Here is a 16,970-nt window from a genome sequence, read left to right as displayed (position 1 = left end):
GCAGGGGGCGGGCGGAGGGCTCGGGCTGGGGGCGGGGCCGCGCCCCGGGGAGCCCGCCCCGCCCGCAGGCCTCCCGCACCGCGAGGGTTAAGGTCGCGAGCCCGGCGGGCGGGGCGCGCGCGCGCGGATTGGGGGAAAGTTTGGGCGCGGGGCGGGAGCGGGGCGGGCGCGGGGCGAGCCGGGGCGCGCCGATTGGACGGAAGTTGTGTCGGGGCGGGGCGCGCGGCGGGCTCGGCGCTCGCTCCGGGAGAGTTGACAAAGCCCCGCAGGGAAGGACGCCTCGCGGCGCGGCGCCCCGGGCCCCTCGCCCCGCCGCCCCGGGACCCCGGCCCCGGCCTCCGGCCCCTGGACCCCACCCCCGCGCCCGCGCTGTCCCCGGCCCCCGGCCCCCGGCCCCGGCCCCGGCCCGAGCCGCCCCGCGCCCAGGTAGCGCCGCCCCGTCCCGAGGCCGGGCCCGGGGGGCGCGGGGCGCCGGGGGTGCGGCGCCCGGGGCGGCGATGACCGCGCAGCGCGTCCCGCGGGCCCGGCCCTGAGCCCCGCTGCCCGCCCGCCCCCGCCGAGGTGAGCCTCTGCGCGCGCCCGTGACCCCCGGGGGGCCGACTGGGAGGGCCGACTGGGGAGCACTGGGGTCCGGGGTCCCCGATCCGGCCCGGGGCTGGGGGGTGGGGGGAGTGCCAGACGCCCGGGTGCGAGGCCGCGGGGCACCGGCACGCGCCGCCGCCGCCCCTGCGGGGCCAGTGGTCCTGTCCGCGCCCCGCCCCCGCCCCTGCACCCCACGTGGGCCCCCCCCACCCCCAGCGCAAATTTGTCCGCTAATGGCGCAGGCGATTATCTGCGCGGCCGCCGGTGTTGTGTGTCCCGCGGGCAGGGCCCGAGTTACAAGCGCCAGGAATCCAGACGGTGTTTGGAGACGGGGGGCGGCGGGGGAGGCCGGTAATTAGTGTAAACCCTTTGTCTGCCTTTGATACCCACGGAGCTCCCCGCCGCTGCTTCCTCCGCCCGGGGCGCTGGCAGGGAGGGCGGGGCGGCCCGCACCCCGAACCCGCGGCCCAGGACCGGGGTGCCGGCGGCCCCGGGGCCCTAGTCTAGAGGGGGGCGACCCCTACCCCGCCTGCCAGTGACTGACCCCCAACACCCCCAGGTCCGCACAGGCCAAGATGACGCCCAGCCCCACGTTGTTGCTCCTGCTGCCGCCGCTGCTGCTGGGGGCCCTCCCGCCGGCCGCCGCCGCCCGAGGTGAGTCCTGGCGCCCAGCCCGGCGCCCCGGCCTGCGCCAGCGCCGCCCCTTTCCCTCCCGGCCCTGAACCCTGCCACAGTGCCCGGCTGGCGCGCGTGCCTGCGCCCCGCCCCTACTGGCCCAGAGCTTGGCGGGTCTCCTGACCCACAGGGTCCCCCACCCAACACTGCCCATGGGGCGCCCCCAGCTCACCCACAGGGCATCCCCGGCTCACCATGCCGCCCCCCCCCCCGCAGCTCATCTGTAGGATCCCCCAATTCCCCCTCAGATCCCGCCCCTGCTCACCCTTGGGGCTGCATGCTAACCCACACGGCACCCCCAGCTCACCTGTGGGGGCACTCCCAGCTCACCTGTGGGGCCCCACACCGATTGGCTGAGTAGGCTCTGGCCTCAGTCCCCCTCAGGGCACACACACACCCATCTGTGTCCCTGAAGTTGAGGGCAGCTGGTTACTCTGGGGACTTTTGTGGAGCAGGCTCTTTGGCCACAGTGGAATCTGCAGAGACCCCCGTAGTGGCCAGGGTGCGGTTTGGGGGCAGAGGCGACCTTGTTGGTGTCTGGGACTTGTGACCCAGCCCTGTGCCCTGAGCTTGCCCACCCCAGGAAGGTGCGGGATGTGGGCCGGCCGGGGGGCGCTGAGTCTCTGGAGCTTGGAGGTGCGACATGGTGTGGGGGGTGGGGGCTTGTCTCAAGGCAGGCCCGGAGGACCCGCTGCTTCAGGCCGCACAGTGTCTTTCGGCGTGTGCTGTGCCAGGACTTAGATGCGCACTCACACACCTGACGTCCAAGAAGGCAGGCCTGGAATGTCTCCCGAGGGACCTTTGCCCCCGCACCCAACCTCTCAGCAAGGGACATCCTTGGCTGTTGGATGATGGGAGATACGTGTTCACGGACTCCTGCCCGCCATGTTCCGCACCAGCCTCCCTTCAGCTAGGCGGGACCTTGGGCCAGGCCAGCCCTTTGGGTGTGTTGACCACTCAGGATTGTCCCTGCCCTGTCCACCAGTCCTCTGAGGCTTCGCACCCCTCCCCCCGCCACCCAGCGGGTACACCGAGCCCAACCCGGCCTTATATGGGCACGTTTGGGTGTTGGGTGGCAGGCGGCAGCCCAGGTGGGCCTAATGCCACAGCACCCCCCCGCCTGCCCGGCCGGGGACTGGCCGGCTGGCTTGAGGGTGGGGGCTGCTCAGGCGTGGCTGGGCCTGCCAGTGTCCTGGCCACCGCGGGCACTCGGGTCATGCCCGGCAAGGCCCCCCCCACCCCCCACGGTGGCCGGCGGCCTGGACTGTGATTCCTCTTTTATCTACGTGGCCTCCCCTCGTTCCCACACCTGCCTGTCCTCTGGCTACAGAGCCGGGGAGCCCTGGAGCCCGCTGGCCTGGGCTGGCCATTGGCCGGAGCCCGAGGCGGAGTGGTGGATGGTGGGCAGCAATGGGCAGCGGGGCCTGCCTCAGTGCCAAGGGGCCCTTGGAGGGGCCACACCCGGCTCTGTTCCCCTGAGCCTTGGCCTTGGGGCTGCGCCTGGGATCCAGCTCTGGCCCTAGCCCTGTCTGGGAGCGGCCGGGGCCCAGGCAGCAGCAGGGGCTGAGAGCCACTCTCCAAGGGCAGGGTCCTCTGTGGCATCGGGGGCAGGGTGCTGGGGAGAGCCCCTTTCCCTGAACTGTGCTGGCCTCTCCTCCAGACCTGGACTTGAGGGGCAAGGTCACCCCGGGTGCTTCCTCCTTGGCGGTTAAGCAGGCCGCGCGGCGGACCTTCAGGCCGGCCGACCAGCACAGAGGGAGCCCGGCCGCTCCTGAAAGCCGTTCTCCCTGTGCGTCACGCTTTCTGGAGTCACTGTGTCTCTAGACTCAGCTCGTGTTTTTAAAGTTTCCTTTTCTGAAAGTTTCACAATCCTGGTGGGTCTGTCTCAAACAGCTTTTTCCAAATGCAAGGAAAGATAGGATTTGGGTTTCTCACAGCGGGACCTTGAGAGGCTCAGAACCAAGTGCCTTTTCACAAACAGCGCTGGAAGAAACCGTTCAAGGGTGGCCACGTTTGAGCTTTTCCAAGGATGAGGCAGCTAGCCCTTGAGGTCACTCCCCATCCTCTGGACCTTGCTGCTGTGCCCTGGGTGAGCTGAGTGCTGACCCCAGGGCCTGGGTGCCTGCCGGCCGGTGCTGCTCTCCACAAGGACAGTGCCCTCTTACCCTCAGGGCTGTTTGGGGAAGGGTCCGCCAGTGTGTGGTTCAGCGGGATGGCGTGCGGGCCTCGGGATGGCTGTGGTGGCGTGCGTGTGCACCGGCTGACCTTGGCCTCCGGCCAGGCCGCAGGGGGCCTCACCCCCCCCCCCCCGCCCCTCCAGGCAGCGGCTGGCCAGTGTGCAGCCCCAGCTGAGGTAGATGTACGGGAGCGGGGCCCAGGCTCTGTGAGGGGGGATGTCGGCCAGCCGCCCCATTTATGTCTCGGGCCCCACTCCTGGAAGAGAAAATAAATCACTGTCCCCTCTGGGGGGAGGAGGGAGCTGCAAACAAAGTCGCCTTTAGCTGGGCCTGGAAACTCCTACCGCGGTCTCCTTCTTCATTGTGCGGGAATCAATGGGCCTTCAGCCCCCGCCCAGTGCCATGGGGAAATGTTGGTTTTTCCCGGCAGTGGCCTCAGCCTCTGGCTTGGGGTTCCGGCACTGCTTACGGTGCCGGGGGGAGGCAGGCGGTGGCCCTGCAGGCCCGGACCCTTGCTGCTGACCTGCTGGCCTTCTGTGCCTTCCCAGTGACTACAGCCCTGGCAGGGCCAGCACGTGGAGAGCAGGGTGTGCCCAGACCCCAGAGATGCCCCATCCGGTGCTGCCGGCCCACCCTGCCCGCCCTCTGCTTTTCCTCGTGGTGGTCACTGGGTGCTCCTGCACAAGCCCCACAGGTGTCCAGCAGGGCTCCTCCTGGGGCCCAAGAGAGCAGGGGGCACTGTCCTGGGCAGCCGGGAGTCCACAGTCCAGGAAAGGCAGGAGGAGGTTGGGGGAGGGGGATGGGGTGAAGCACGGGCACCACGGCCTGGAAGGAGAGGTGGGCACTGGCCGGGTGAGGAGGGGGAAGGCCTGCAGGGGTGTGGTGTGGGCAGAGGTGGGCAGGTCACGTGGGCTGGGGTGGACGTCTTGGGGCCGCGGGTGCGTTGGCGCAGCTGGGTTGGGGGCATCTGTCGGGATAGGCCAGGACCGGGGGAGCAGCTGGGGGTGGCCTGGGGGCTCTCCCACCTGGGCAGGGCGCTGGCCTTCCTGCTCCCAGTGGGGAGTCCTGGGGTCTCCACACTCTGTGTCTCCACTGAGTGGCTGGGGGGCAGGCCTGGGGGCTGGCAGGCCTTTGCCCCACAAGGACCAGCCCCACAAGGACTGCTCCCAGTGGGGAGTCCTGGGGTCTCCACACTCTGTGTCTCCACTGAGTGGCTGGGGGGCAGGCCTGGGGGCTGGCAGGCCTTTGCCCCACAAGAACCCGCATGGGGTAGGGGCTTCTGGGAGCTGTCCCTGCAATGTCAGAGGCAGCTATGACGAGGAGGGTGCTTCATCCTCAGGCCTCTGACACCCAGGGCTTGCCATCTCGGCAGGAAACAATCGCTCTCTTCCTGCCCCAGTTTGTTAGAGATTCACACAAGCCCCACACTGTGAAAAAATAATGGTGCCTGGGGCAGCAGGCAGTGTGGACAGAGCTGTGCTGCACTGTAGCCTGGGACCCCACGGGGCAGTGATGCCCTCTGGCCCCCACAGGGCTGAACCCCAGGAGAGGGGGGCCACCGGCCAGGGACTTTGGGCCCCCCTCTGTGCTGCTGCAGTGGCCCACCCACTCCCACAGGGACTTTGGGGTTCGCTCTGGGACCCGGCGCCGGGTGCTGTGTGCTCCTTGAGAGGTGGGTGGCCCACCCTGCGGCCTGCAGGGACTCTAGGGGTCCCACCGTGCCCAAGCTTCATGCCCTCTGGCCTGTCCTCAAGAAGAGGGCTGCGGGCTGTGGGCAGGGGGAGGGGGCAGTGCGGGTGTGGAGGGCAGCGTGGGGCTCTCTGGCTAGGGCTTGCCCGGGCTGTTGGGTGGGTGGGGCTCTCTAATGCCTGAGCCCTCACAGTAGGTGGAGCGTTGCTTCTGCCCAAAGGCCAACCTCTGGCCCACGGGAGACATCCTGTCACTCTTCCGAGGCCGTGCAGGTCGGAGCCCACAGGGCAGGGCCCCTTGGGTGGTCTGGGCCTCTGGTCCTGTCACCCTGTCCTGTGGGTCCAGTGCCAGCATGTGAGGGAGGCACAGCGGACAAGGTCCTTCTTGGTTTCTTGGCAGCTGGGGGTAGGGCCAGGCCCCTCTGGGGAGGTGGTGATGCCGTACGGGTTCTCGGCGAGTGATGTTTTTGTGAGAGGGGATGGGTGGCGGGTGCAGGCAGGGGTCGGCTTGGAGTCTGGGCGGGCTTGGCGAGATCTGGACACGGCCACCGGGGTGTCCGGCTGGGCCCCCGCGGTGGGCTCTGTGGCAGCGGGTCTGGGCACGGATTGGTCGCCGCCAGCTGTTGGCGGTTTACACGGGGTTCCCCCGGGGCAGCAGGACTGTCAGGGTGATGCTCTGTGGCCCCCGTGTGTGCCCCGGGAGTGGCAAAGAGGAGGAGCCCTGGAACCAGGGGTCTGCCGGAGGCCCCCCCCGGGGGGATTCCAGGGAAGGGAACGGACCCGGTGGGCCCCATCCAGCCTGTCACCTTAGTTTATGCTCCTGGTGGGGTGGACTGGGCACCCCCGCCATCTTCCTTGCTCGGTGGGTCAGTCTGTCCCTTTGCTGCACCCAGAATGGCCTGGTTTCTGGGGCAACCACCTGTCCTTCGGGTCCTACCGGTTCCAGCACAGACCCTGTGGGTCCAGCCCCCAGGGGCCGCCCTGGGGCCTGTGTGTGCGTGTGCACGTGTGTGTGTGTGTGTGTGTGTGTGTGTGTGTGTGTCCGAGTGGCTCGGAGCCAGGGCAGAGGCTGGCCCCTGCCTCTCATGTCCTCCGTGTGGTGGTCCTCACCTGTGGCCCCTCCTGTTGGTATCCTCCTTGGGGAGGGCACTGCCCCCAGGGCCACCGTGTCCGGGCCCTCCCAGCCACCCCCCTGCCGGTGCTTGCTCCCCATGGGAGAACGGCACAGGTGCCCCTGTCTCGTAGAGAGTGCCCACCTGGCCTGCCTGGTGTCGGGTGTCCAGACAGGCTGGGCAGGACCTGCCTCCCTTCCCTGCCCTCCCTCTGGGGCTGCTTGACCTCTCCAGGAGGGAGGCCTCCGGGGGCCCGAAGTCACTTCGCAGCCAGTGCCAGTGTGGTCAGCCTGACGACCACCTACCCCCCAGCCAGAGAATCACCTGTCGGCTGGAAATTTCTGGGGCTTCTCAGGGGCTACCAGGAGTGGAGCTGGCCGTGGCGTGCCGGCCAAGTGGTTCTGGCACACCCTCACTGCCACTGCGTCCGTGGCCACGGGGTTGGGGGCTGCGATGATGTGAGGCTCCCTGGCATGTGGGCCCCGGGAGGGGCGGCGTCTGGCCCGGCTCCTCACGGAGGGGGCTCGGGGTCAGCAGATCACAAGCGCCGTGGGCAGTGGGGAGAGGCAGAGGCTCTAGAGGCCCTAGATGGACGTGAACAGAGCAGGGGGCTTGGGGGTGGTGCAGGTGGAGAGGCCAGGGCGGGCCACCCCGCAAGGGGCGTGGCAGGCCCCGTGGGAGGGCAGGGAGGGGGGTGTTGGGAAGGTGTATCGGCTCGTAGAATCTTCTGCACGCGTGTGCTTTTTCAAAACACTAACTGCCCTACGACGGTATTTGACATTCCGGGGCTCGATTGGGAAGGTGTAACAGGAGGGCAGGCAGCGCACAGGCCGTGGGGGTTAGTGGGGTGTGCGTGCTGAGTTTCCAGTGGCCCCCGAGGGCCTGTGTAAACGGTCGGGGTCTGTCCCTGTCTCTCGGTTCTTCCCAGCGCCCCTACCCCTTTGGCCCTGCTGGGACCCACGGGATGGGAGAGGCATTGTCTGGGGTGATAGCGGGACCTTCTTGTGCTATAGCTGGGGGAGCGGTGCTCCTAGCCGGATGGGGCAAGGGGGTGTGGGCTTCGGGGTGTGTGCGCAGTGCTCCAAGGTGTGCTGCATCCCGGGGTAAGGGGTCTGTGTCCACTGTAGGAGTGTGTCTGGTTGTGTGTGTGTGTACTTGGGGGACTGTCTGCGGGGAGAGTGTGCATCTTAGGGGGCAGCACCTGAGGGATGTTGCTTCTGGGGGACAGCATGTGTGGGGGGACAGTGTCTGGGGGACAGCCTGTGTGTCTGGGGGACAGCACCTGGGGGGACAGCCTGTGCATCTGGGAGACATTGACAGCCTGTGCGTCTGGGGGACAATGTCTGGGGGACAGCCTGTGTGTCTGGGGGACAGCACTTGGGGGGACAGCCTGTGCATCTGGGAGACATTGACAGCCTGTGCGTCTGGGGGACAATGTCTGGGGGACAGCCTGTGTGTCTGGGGGACAGCACCTGGGGGGACAGCCTGTGCATCTGGGAGACATTGACAGCCTGTGCGTCTGGGGGACAATGTCTGGGGACAGCCTGTGTGTCTGGGGGACAGCATTTGGGGGCAGCCTGTGCATCTGGGGACAGCTTTTGCGTCTGGGAGATAGCATCTGGAGGGACAGCCTGTGTATCTGGGGGACAGTGTCTGGGGGACAGCCTGTGCGTCTGGGGGACAGCGTCCAGGGGACAGTGTGTGCAACTGGAGACAGCCTGTGTGTCTTGGGGACAGTGTCTGGGGGACAGCCTATGTGTCTGGGGGACAGCCTGTGCATCTGGGGGACAGCCTGTGTGTCTGGGGGACAGCCTGTGCATCTGGGGGACAGCCTGTGTGTCTGGGGGACAGTGTCTGGGGGACAGCCTGTACGTCTGAGGACAGCCTATACATCTGGAGACAGCCTGTGCATCTGGGGACAGCCTGTGTGTCTGGGGGACAGTGTCCAGGGGACGGCCTGTGCGTCTGGGGACAGCCTGTGCGTCTGGGGGACAGCCTGTGTGTCTGGGGGACAGTGTCTGGGGGACAGCCTGTATGTCTGAGGACAGCCTATACATCTGGGGACAGCCTGTGCATCTGGGGACAGCCTGTGTGTCTGGGGGACAGTGTCCAGGGGACAGCCTGTGCATCTGGGGGACAGCCTGTGCGTCTGGGGGGCAGCCTGTGCGTCTAGGGATAGCCTGTGCATCTGGGGACAGCCTGTGCGTCTGGGGACAGCCTGTGCATCTGGAGACAGTCTGTGCATCTGGGGACAGCCTGTGCGTCTGGGGGGCAGCCTGTGCGTCTAGGGATAGCCTGTGCGTCTGGGGACAGCCTGTGCGTCTGGGGACAGCCTGTGCATCTGGAGACAGTCTGTGCATCTGGGGACAGCCTGTGTGTCTGGGGGACAGTGTCCAGGGGACAGCCTGTGCGTCTGGGGGACAGCCTGTGCATCTGGGGGACAGCCTGTGCGTCTGGGGGGCAGCCTGTGCGTCTAGGGATAGCCTGTGCGTCTGGGGACAGCCTGTGCGTCTGGGGACAGCCTGTGCATCTGGGGACAGCCTGTGCATCTGGGGGACAGTGTCCAGGGGACGGCCTGTGCGTCTGGGGACAGCCTGTGCATCTGGGAGACATTGACAGCCTGTGCGTCTGGGGGACAATGTCTGGGGGACAGCCTGTGTGTCTGGGGGACAGTACCTGGGGGGACAGCCTGTGCATCTGGGAGACATTGACAGCCTGTGCGTCTGGGGGACAGTCTGTGCATCTGGGGACAGCCTGTGCGTCTGGGGGACAGTGTCCAGGGGACAGCCTGTGCGTCTAGGGATAGCCTGTGCGTCTGGGGACAGCCTGTGCGTCTGGGGACAGCCTGTGCGTCTGGAGACAGTCTGTGCATCTGGGGACAGCCTGTGCGTCTGGGGGACAGCCTGTGCATCTGGGGGACAGCCTGTGCGTCTGGGGGGCAGCCTGTGCGTCTAGGGATAGCCTGTGCGTCTGGGGACAGCCTGTGCGTCTGGGGACAGCCTGTGCATCTGGAGACAGTCTGTGCATCTGGGGACAGCCTGTGTGTCTGGGGGACAGTGTCCAGGGGACAGCCTGTGCATCTGGGGGACAGCCTGTGTGTCTGGGGGACAGTGTCTGGGGGACAGCCTGTATGTCTGAGGACAGCCTATACATCTGGGGACAGCCTGTGCATCTGGGGACAGCCTGTGTGTCTGGGGGACAGCCTGTGCGTCTGGGGACAGCCTGTGCGTCTGGGGACAGTCTGTGCATCTGGGGACAGCCTGTGTGTCTTGGGGACAGTGTATGGGGGACAGCCTGTGCATCTGGGGGACAGCCTGTGCATCTGGGGACAGCCTGTGCGTCTGGGGGACAGTGTCCAGGGGACGGCCTGTGCGTCTGGGGGACAGTGTCCAGGGGACGGCCTGTGCGTCTGGGGACAGCCTGTGCGTCTTGAGGGATGGCGTGTCGGGGAGATGGTGTGATGGGGTGTGCCGCTGACACCTGAGTTCTGGACGGCAGCCAGGAAGCCTGGATGTGTGGGGCCTTCCAGGTTGCTGCACCCTGGCCTCTCCAGGCACCCCTGTTCCTGGCCATGTTTTCACGGCTGCGGGGGAGGAGGGCAGGGAGGATAGAGGGAGGAAGAGGGATGTGGTGACCCTGTCTACCACCTTGATGTTCAGCCCCCTTGAGGGGTGAGACCCAGCCCCAGCCTCTTCTTACCCCCGTGTCTGCCCGCCCCGTGTGACCGTCTACACCCCCCCCATGCTCCAAACTTCCCAGGGCTGTGGCTTGGGCCGTGTGCAGGGATGGGCCTTCTGGCGGTGGTGCTCATGGGAGGAGGGGGCTGACGCTGGCTGGAAGGACCCCAGAGGAGACCAGGGCCTCGGTGCCAGGGCCCCCAGGCTGCCCTGGAGCTGTCAGGCTTTCCTCCTGGGAGGGGACGGGAAACCGGCTGCCTCCCCCACCCACATGCCCTCCAGGCGCCTATCTCTCTCAGCTCTTGCCTCAGTTTCCCTCTGGCTGAGTGGGTTGGACACCCTGACCAGGTGGAACAATGGGGGCTTGTGTTTCCCAGGCTAAATATAGAGCTGTGGCCGTGGTGCTGGCGGCCAAAATTCCCAGGAATCTGGGGGGGGGGGGGGGCGGGCCTCCCTCCTGTGAGCCTGCTGGGGTCTCTGCAAAGGCAGGGCTTGGAGGGGGCAGGGCAGGCCTGGCCTGGGGTCCAGTGGAGCTCAGGTGGGGGTGGGGCAGGGCTGGCCCGGGGGAGGGGAAGGGGGCTGTTTGCTTTAGGATAAGGCTGGCTCCAGCTGGGGCCTCTGGCTGCCGGCCTGCCTGTCCCCTGTCCTGCTTGCGGGCCGGCCCTCGGGGCCACACTTCCGGTCCGTCTGGCAGTTGGCTCTGTCCTCCTCCCTCTCCACAGTTTCCAAGGGGGCCCATGGCCTCTGAGGCCCAGTAGATGCCTGGTCCCTCAACTCGTCAAACTCCTGCCTGGTGCAGAGGGGGCTGGGCTGGAGGTGGACCCCCCCCCCCAACCCCCTCAACCACTGTCAGATGGGTCCTTTCTCTGTCACTGAGGCAGGTTCCTCCCAGGGCGGGAGGTGTCGGGCCAGCCCCATGTCGTGCCCCCAGGATGGGTTTGGACAGGCAGAGGTGGAGAGGGACACTGCCCCTCAGGCCAGGCAGTGTTCTGTCCCCCTGCATTTTCCAGGCAGTTCGTGCGTCTGTGTGTGCACACGTCTGTGTGCCCAGGTGTCAGCTTGGGAGGCCCAGGGCACAGGGCGGGCTGGGGGGGTGGGGTGCCCTCTTTGTCCTGTGGCCTGGGAGGCCCCTTTGAATAGTGACAGGTGTCGGACAGGGCCTGCCTGGGAACGAGGCGGGGACCCTGGGCGGTTGGGGGGCCCCACAGACAGTTGAGAAATTAGGGGGCGGCAGGTCTCAGCAGCCCTCCCTGTTCTTCCTGCCCTTTCCAGGCCTACTGGGGTTCTGGTGAGGAGGGGGCTGGCTGGGAGTGCTGAGATGGCCTGGGGCCCACGGTGCACGGTTAGGGGCCCCACGGCAGGAGCAGGGGAACCCCAGTGGAGGCAGAATATGGGTGCAGGGAAGAAGCGTTGCTGCAAGCCTGGGTGTGGGCTTGGTGGGTGGGGTGTGGCAGCAGGCGTGGGCGAGATTGTGGGTGGGGGCTGGGTAGGCCGGTGCCCACAATCTCTAGCCCCCTTTCTGTTTGGAGTCGTAGAGGGAATGGCCCAGTGTTGCTGTGTCCCCCACTTCCCCGTCCCCCCAGCAAAGCTGGAGTCGGAGCTCAGGACCCCTCCCTGCCCGGACCCCGGTCTACCCACATGGGACCAGCCCCCACCGCCCCCCAGCACCTGCAGACCAGCGGTGAGGGGCTGTGCTCTGCAAGGGTCCCCTGGGATTGGGAGGTGACAGACAGGAAGCCGCCGCTTGAGCCTCCAAAGAGCCCGCGGAAGCGCTTTGGGTCCTGGACGCAAAGGCCGCTAAGGTAGCCAGCTGGTAATTGCATGTTGAAGGAATACCAGCTGCTTATTAAAAACACATGCTGCCCTCAGGCCCCGTGGCGATAGCCTCTCGGAGCAGCGGCCGCCTCCTGGCACCTCCGTGAGGCCGGGATGGGATGGCGGCCCGAGTGGCCACAGTGTGGGGTGAATGCCCCTTGCCCACAGCTGGAGGGTGGGGTCTCCGGAGCTGGGAAGGGCAGCTGGGTGCCTGTGGCTGCCTCTCCTGGTCTGGGGGGGGGGCGGGTACAGTGGGTGGGGTGACTGTCGGAGCCCGGCACCCCTGTGGCTGCAGACTGGCCCAGGCTCGAGGCACAGGCATGGGACAGGGGACCTGAGGGTTGGCCAGGAGACGGCCCTGCCTCTTTCGGACACCTGCAGCGTCCTTCCCCGCGTCCTGGTCACCCCCACCATCCCTGCACTCGGGCACAGAGGTGCTGAAGCCGGCCCGAGACTCACGGGTGAGGGTGGCCTTCTCGTTGCTCAGGGGCCCCATGGCCTCAGCCCACAGCTCAGGCTTCTCCCGTTGGGGCGCAGTGGGCAGTGGCTGCCATCAGACGGGAACCTTGCACTTGGGCCTGGCACCTTGCCCCTCGCCCTCTGACCCCAGGGCCTTGGGGTCCTGCTGCCCTCCCCCCGCCCCCGCCCCCGCCCAGGGATGAGCCACCCGGTGTGGTGTGACTGGGAACAGCAGAGCCTTCGGCCCTGCAGACAGACCCGGGCAGATGGGGCCCACGCACACACGGGCGCAAACGTGGGCCACCGGCCACGCCTGTTCGTGCCGCATGGACTCGCTCACAGGCAGGCCGCACGCGTGGACGCTCGCTGTGTATGGGAGGCAGTGAGGGGCCGCTCTGGCTCGCCTGTGGGCATGCACCCTGGGTGACCCGCTCCAGCCAACCCGTATCTTGACTACAACGTACGTGACGGGTGCTGGGGGGGGGGGGGCGTGAGCCAGAGCCTGGCTCGCCGTGGGAGCTCCGTGGGCGTGGGCTTGGTGTGCGGTGGGTCCAGGGTGAACGCCAGCTGCTGTGGCCTGGGAGCAGGGCCCCGGGCTTCAGGACCCCCCCCGACCCCGCCCCTGTCTGTGCCGGGCAGGTGTATCTGTGTGGAGTCCTGGGTGGGGACCCGACGGGGACGGCCCCCTTCCCCTGGCTCCCAGCAGCCCTGCCTGCCTGGACCCCTGACTTCCGCCAGCCCCCTCCTCTCTGACTGAGCCCTCTGGCCCGCCCGCAGGCCCCCCGAGGATGGCGGACAAGGTGGTTTCGAGGCAGGTGGCCCGTCTGGGCCGCACCGTGAGGCTGCAGTGCCCCGTGGAGGGGGACCCGCCACCGCTCACCATGTGGACCAAGGATGGCCGCACAATCCACGGCGGCTGGAGCCGCTTCCGCGTGCTGCCCCAGGGCCTGAAGGTGAAGGAGGTAGAGCGAGACGACGCTGGCGCCTACGTGTGCAAGGCCACCAACGGCTTCGGCAGCCTCAGCGTCAACTATACCCTCATCGTGATGGGTCAGTGGTGGCCGTGCCGGGGCGCGTGGGGGCGGGCCGGGGCGGGGCTGTGCCGTGTGAGCCCTGAGTCAGCACCACCCCGGCCCCACCCCCCCCCCCCCCCCGCCCCATCCCTGCCTGAGCTCACCCCCCTGCCTCCCAGGATGAGACCCGTCCCTGCCTGCCTCCTCCGGGCCCAGGACGGGGGCTTGATCTCTGTCGTCACCCCCGGCCCCGGGGCCCCTGCTCCTTCTCAGGCCTGTATCTCGGGGGCCCCTCCTCCCAAAGGTTCTGCTGACCGGGAGACTGAGGCTGGCTAGGGGGCGGCAGGAGTGGGCGTGGGGGAGCCCCAGGGTGGTGGTCCCGCTGAAGGGCGGGCCGGGCGGGCTGACGGCCCTGGGTGTCGGCTCTCACTTTGAGGCTCAGATTTCAGAGTTCAGAGGGGCCGCCGAGGGCCTTCTGTGCTCTTTTGCCTCTGGGGCCCGGGCTTGGGGACTGGCGGGGTCCCCGGCGACACACCCTCTGGTACACATGTACCAGGCACATGGCTGGCCCTCCCCCCACGGGCCCCGGGGCTGGGGCTCCCCGGGGCTGGGGCTCCCCAGGGCTGGGGCTCCCCGGGGCAGGTTCCCTCCGAGCCGTGGCGGCCGTCTCACAAAGGGGGAGCCTGACCTGTGCCACCCCCTCACTGGGTCCCCGGCTGGGTGGAGGCGGCTGTCACGGGAGGGGCATTCCTCAGCCTGCCCCACCCCCGCGGGGCCCCTGCTCCGGACTGTGGAATGGGAACTCTGTGCGTGTCCCCCCCACTGTCCTCTGAAAGGGGAGGACGACTAGGTGGTATGTGAGCCATGTCAGCTCACCAAGGCCTCGGCGCCTTGATGTGGGCTAGGGTTACTGCAGCTGCCGGCAGGGCTGGCCCCCTCCTCCCACGGGCCTTGCAGACCCCCCGGAGCCGGAGGGGGGGCGGGCGGCCAGCTCTGTCGGGGTCACCTGCACCCAGGGAGTAGGCTGGGCGGGCCGCTCTTCCCAGCTGTCTCTGGGATTCTGAGATGTGGGTGTGCTCCCAAGGGCTCCCAGTTGTGTTTCTAGAGCTTTCCCAGCTGGGCCCAAGGCTGGGGTCTGGGTGGGGACCGCTGGGGCCCTTCTCACGTGCCCTCGTCTCTGCAGATGACACTGGCCCGGGAAGGGAGCGTCTGGGGCACGACGGCCCTTCTGGGGGCCAGGAGGACCCAGCCGGCAAGCAGTGGGGTGAGATGGGGCCGGCGTCTCCCTTCCCCTCGGGCGGGAGGTGGGGGGCTGGCCTGCCCGGTGCCTTGCTGACCTCGGTGCCGCCCTGTCCCGCAGCACGGCCCCGCTTCACACAGCCCTCCAAGATGAGGCGCCGGGTGATCGCGCGGCCGGTGGGCAGCTCCGTGCGGCTCAAGTGCGTGGCCAGCGGGCACCCACGGCCCGACATCATGTGGATGAAGGATGACCAGGCCTTGACGGGCTTGGAGGCCGGCGAGCACAGGAAGAAGTGGACGCTGAGCCTGAAAAACCTGCGTCCCGAGGACAGCGGCAAGTACACGTGTCGCGTGTCGAACCGGGCGGGCGCCATCAACGCAACCTACAAGGTGGACGTGATCCGTGAGTGCCGGGCCTGGGGGGCGGGGAGCTGGCGGTGCCCGGGGCGTGTGCCGACGCGCCGTGTCCTCGCGCAGAGCGGACGCGCTCCAAGCCCGTCCTCACGGGCACGCACCCCGTGAACACGACGGTGGACTTCGGGGGCACCACGTCCTTCCAGTGCAAAGTGCGCAGTGACGTGAAGCCGGTGATCCAGTGGCTGAAGCGCGTGGAGTACGGCACCGAGGGCCGCTACAACTCCACCATCGATGTGGGCGGCCAGAAGTTCGTGGTGCTGCCCACGGGCGACGTGTGGTCGCGGCCCGATGGCTCCTACCTCAACAAGCTGCTCATCACCCGCGCCCGCCAGGACGACGCGGGCATGTACATCTGCCTGGGCGCCAACACCATGGGCTACAGCTTCCGCAGCGCCTTCCTCACCGTGCTGCCAGGTGCGTGCGCCCGCTCCCGGCCCCGGGCCCCCCCCCCCCCCCCCCCCCGTGCCGCGGGCCGGCCTCTTGCCGCCGGGACCCACGGCGACGCTCCCCGCCCCGCCCCCCTCCTTGGTCTCCCTTGCAGACCCCAAGCCGCCAGGGCCGCCCGTGGCCCCCTCGTCCTCGACCGCTAGCCTGCCGTGGCCCGTGGTTATCGGCATCCCAGCCGGTGCTGTCTTCATCCTGGGCACCGTGCTGCTGTGGCTCTGCCAGGCCCGGAAGAAGCCGTGTGCGCCCGGGCCTGCCCCTCCTCTGCCTGCGCACCGTCTGCCTGTGACTGCCCGCGACCGTGGTGGGGACAAGGACCCTCCTGTGCCCTCCGCCCTCGGCACCGCCCCTGGCGTGGGGCTGTGTGAGGAGCTGGGGCCTCCGGCAGGGCCCCAACACCTGCTGGGCCCCGGCCCGTCTGCCGGTCCCAGACTCTACCCCAAGCTCTACGCGGACGTGCACACGCACACGCACACGCACACGCACTCTCACGTGGAGGGCAAGGTTCACCAGCACCAGCACATCCACTACCAGTGCTAGACGGCGACGCCTCTGGGGCGCCGGCCCGCTGCAGCTCTAGGTGCCGTGGGGGTGGGCACGTGGAGGTCAAGGGGGGCAGGCTGGGGGGGGACGGCCACCGAGGGAGACGGACCACGGGCAGGAGGCGCGGCCAGCACCCCGGGTGCCCGGTGTGTACGACACACACACACACGTATGACCTGGCTCTGGACACACACACACACACACACACACCCTCAGACTAAGACGCTTTGGGGAAGGCCTGTGTTTGTAACTTTGCAGTGTGCATGTAGCAGCGTGCTAGTCGATGAAGGAATCCCTTGGCTCCTGTGAGGACTTCACAGGGACCACGGTCAAGCCACCCCTCCCCGCGCCTGGCAGGAGATCTGAGAGGCACCCTGGCTTCGCGAACCGAGACTTCCCGCCCCCTGCCCTGTGCCTGCCGCCTGCGTCCCTGCCCAGGCCTCCGCAGGGGGGGCGGCTGTGTTTGCCACCACGCGTCTGGGTGTCCGGGAGTCCCCCTCCCCACCCCCCGCCCCCGGGGACCCTGGGCCAGGGGGTCGGGCACAGCGGTCCCCGCCGCGTCCCGAGAGGCCGGAGCCTGGCCCCGGGGCGGCCCTGCCCCGCCCGGCCTCACGCTGCCAGAGATAAGGGCCCTCGATATTTATATTTAAGAAATTAAGATAATAATATTAATGCTGGAAGGAAGGTGGCGCCACAGACCCGGCCTGTCCCTGGGCCGGGATGCACCTGGCCTGATGGCCAACCGAATGGCCCGACCTCGGGGGGCCACACACCCATGTCCCACTGCCGGTGGCAGCCCCAGACCTCTGTAATTTTATATAGATTTTGAGCTGGAGCTTCGTATATTTAATTTATTTTGTTAAACAAGAAAAGGTGCATCCTTTCCCCTAAGCTGGTGTTTCTGTCTTTGGCATTTGTGTGTCTGCACGTCTGTGGGCCCGAGCACGTGTGCAGGTGTGTGTCCGAGTGTGTGTGTGCCTGTGTGCAGGCGTGTATAGGTCTGCATCTCTGTGCACGTGTGTCCATGTTCACGCACGTGTGTCTGTGCACCAGGCTTGGGCCCCAGAAGCAGGAGCAAAGAAGGTTCTCGGGAGTCCCCGAGTTGGCCTGAGGCTCTGGGGCCGACACT

At 67.8% G+C, this 16,970-nt stretch overlaps 1 protein-coding gene across 2 annotated transcripts; it reads left to right on the top strand.

The window, feature by feature from the left end:
• The first annotated feature begins 261 nt into the window (after positions 1-261).
• Positions 262-16,732, top strand: FGFRL1 (fibroblast growth factor receptor like 1). Of its 2 annotated transcripts, XM_058723258.1 has the most exons (8): positions 262-561; positions 825-933; positions 1,142-1,236; positions 12,963-13,235; positions 14,382-14,462; positions 14,559-14,840; positions 14,915-15,268; positions 15,396-16,732. In XM_058723258.1, the coding sequence occupies exons 3-8, from the start codon at positions 1,158-1,160 to the stop codon at positions 15,836-15,838; spliced, it is 1,512 nt and encodes a 503-aa protein (XP_058579241.1). In that variant the 5' UTR covers positions 262-561; positions 825-933; positions 1,142-1,157; the 3' UTR covers positions 15,839-16,732. The 2 variants fall into 2 exon arrangements, with proteins under 2 accessions (XP_058579241.1, XP_058579242.1); XM_058723259.1 differs by lacking the exon at positions 825-933.
• The last annotated feature ends 238 nt before the right edge of the window (positions 16,733-16,970 follow it).

The sequence above is a fragment of the Neofelis nebulosa genome, chromosome 3 (assembly GCF_028018385.1).
Source record: "Neofelis nebulosa isolate mNeoNeb1 chromosome 3, mNeoNeb1.pri, whole genome shotgun sequence".
In the NCBI taxonomy this organism is placed as follows: Eukaryota; Metazoa; Chordata; class Mammalia; order Carnivora; family Felidae; genus Neofelis; species Neofelis nebulosa.
This window is presented reverse-complemented; position numbering and strand designations above follow the sequence as displayed.

Coding starts and splice junctions, on each gene's coding strand:
- FGFRL1 (XM_058723259.1), top strand. CDS start 1,158: ATGACGCCCAGCCCCACGTTGTTGCTCCTGCTGCCGCCGCTGCTGCTG. Junction 13,236..14,381: donor CTATACCCTCATCGTGATGG/GTCAGTGGTGGC, acceptor TCGTCTCTGCAG/ATGACACTGGCCCGGGAAGG. Junction 15,269..15,395: donor CTTCCTCACCGTGCTGCCAG/GTGCGTGCGCCC, acceptor TCTCCCTTGCAG/ACCCCAAGCCGCCAGGGCCG.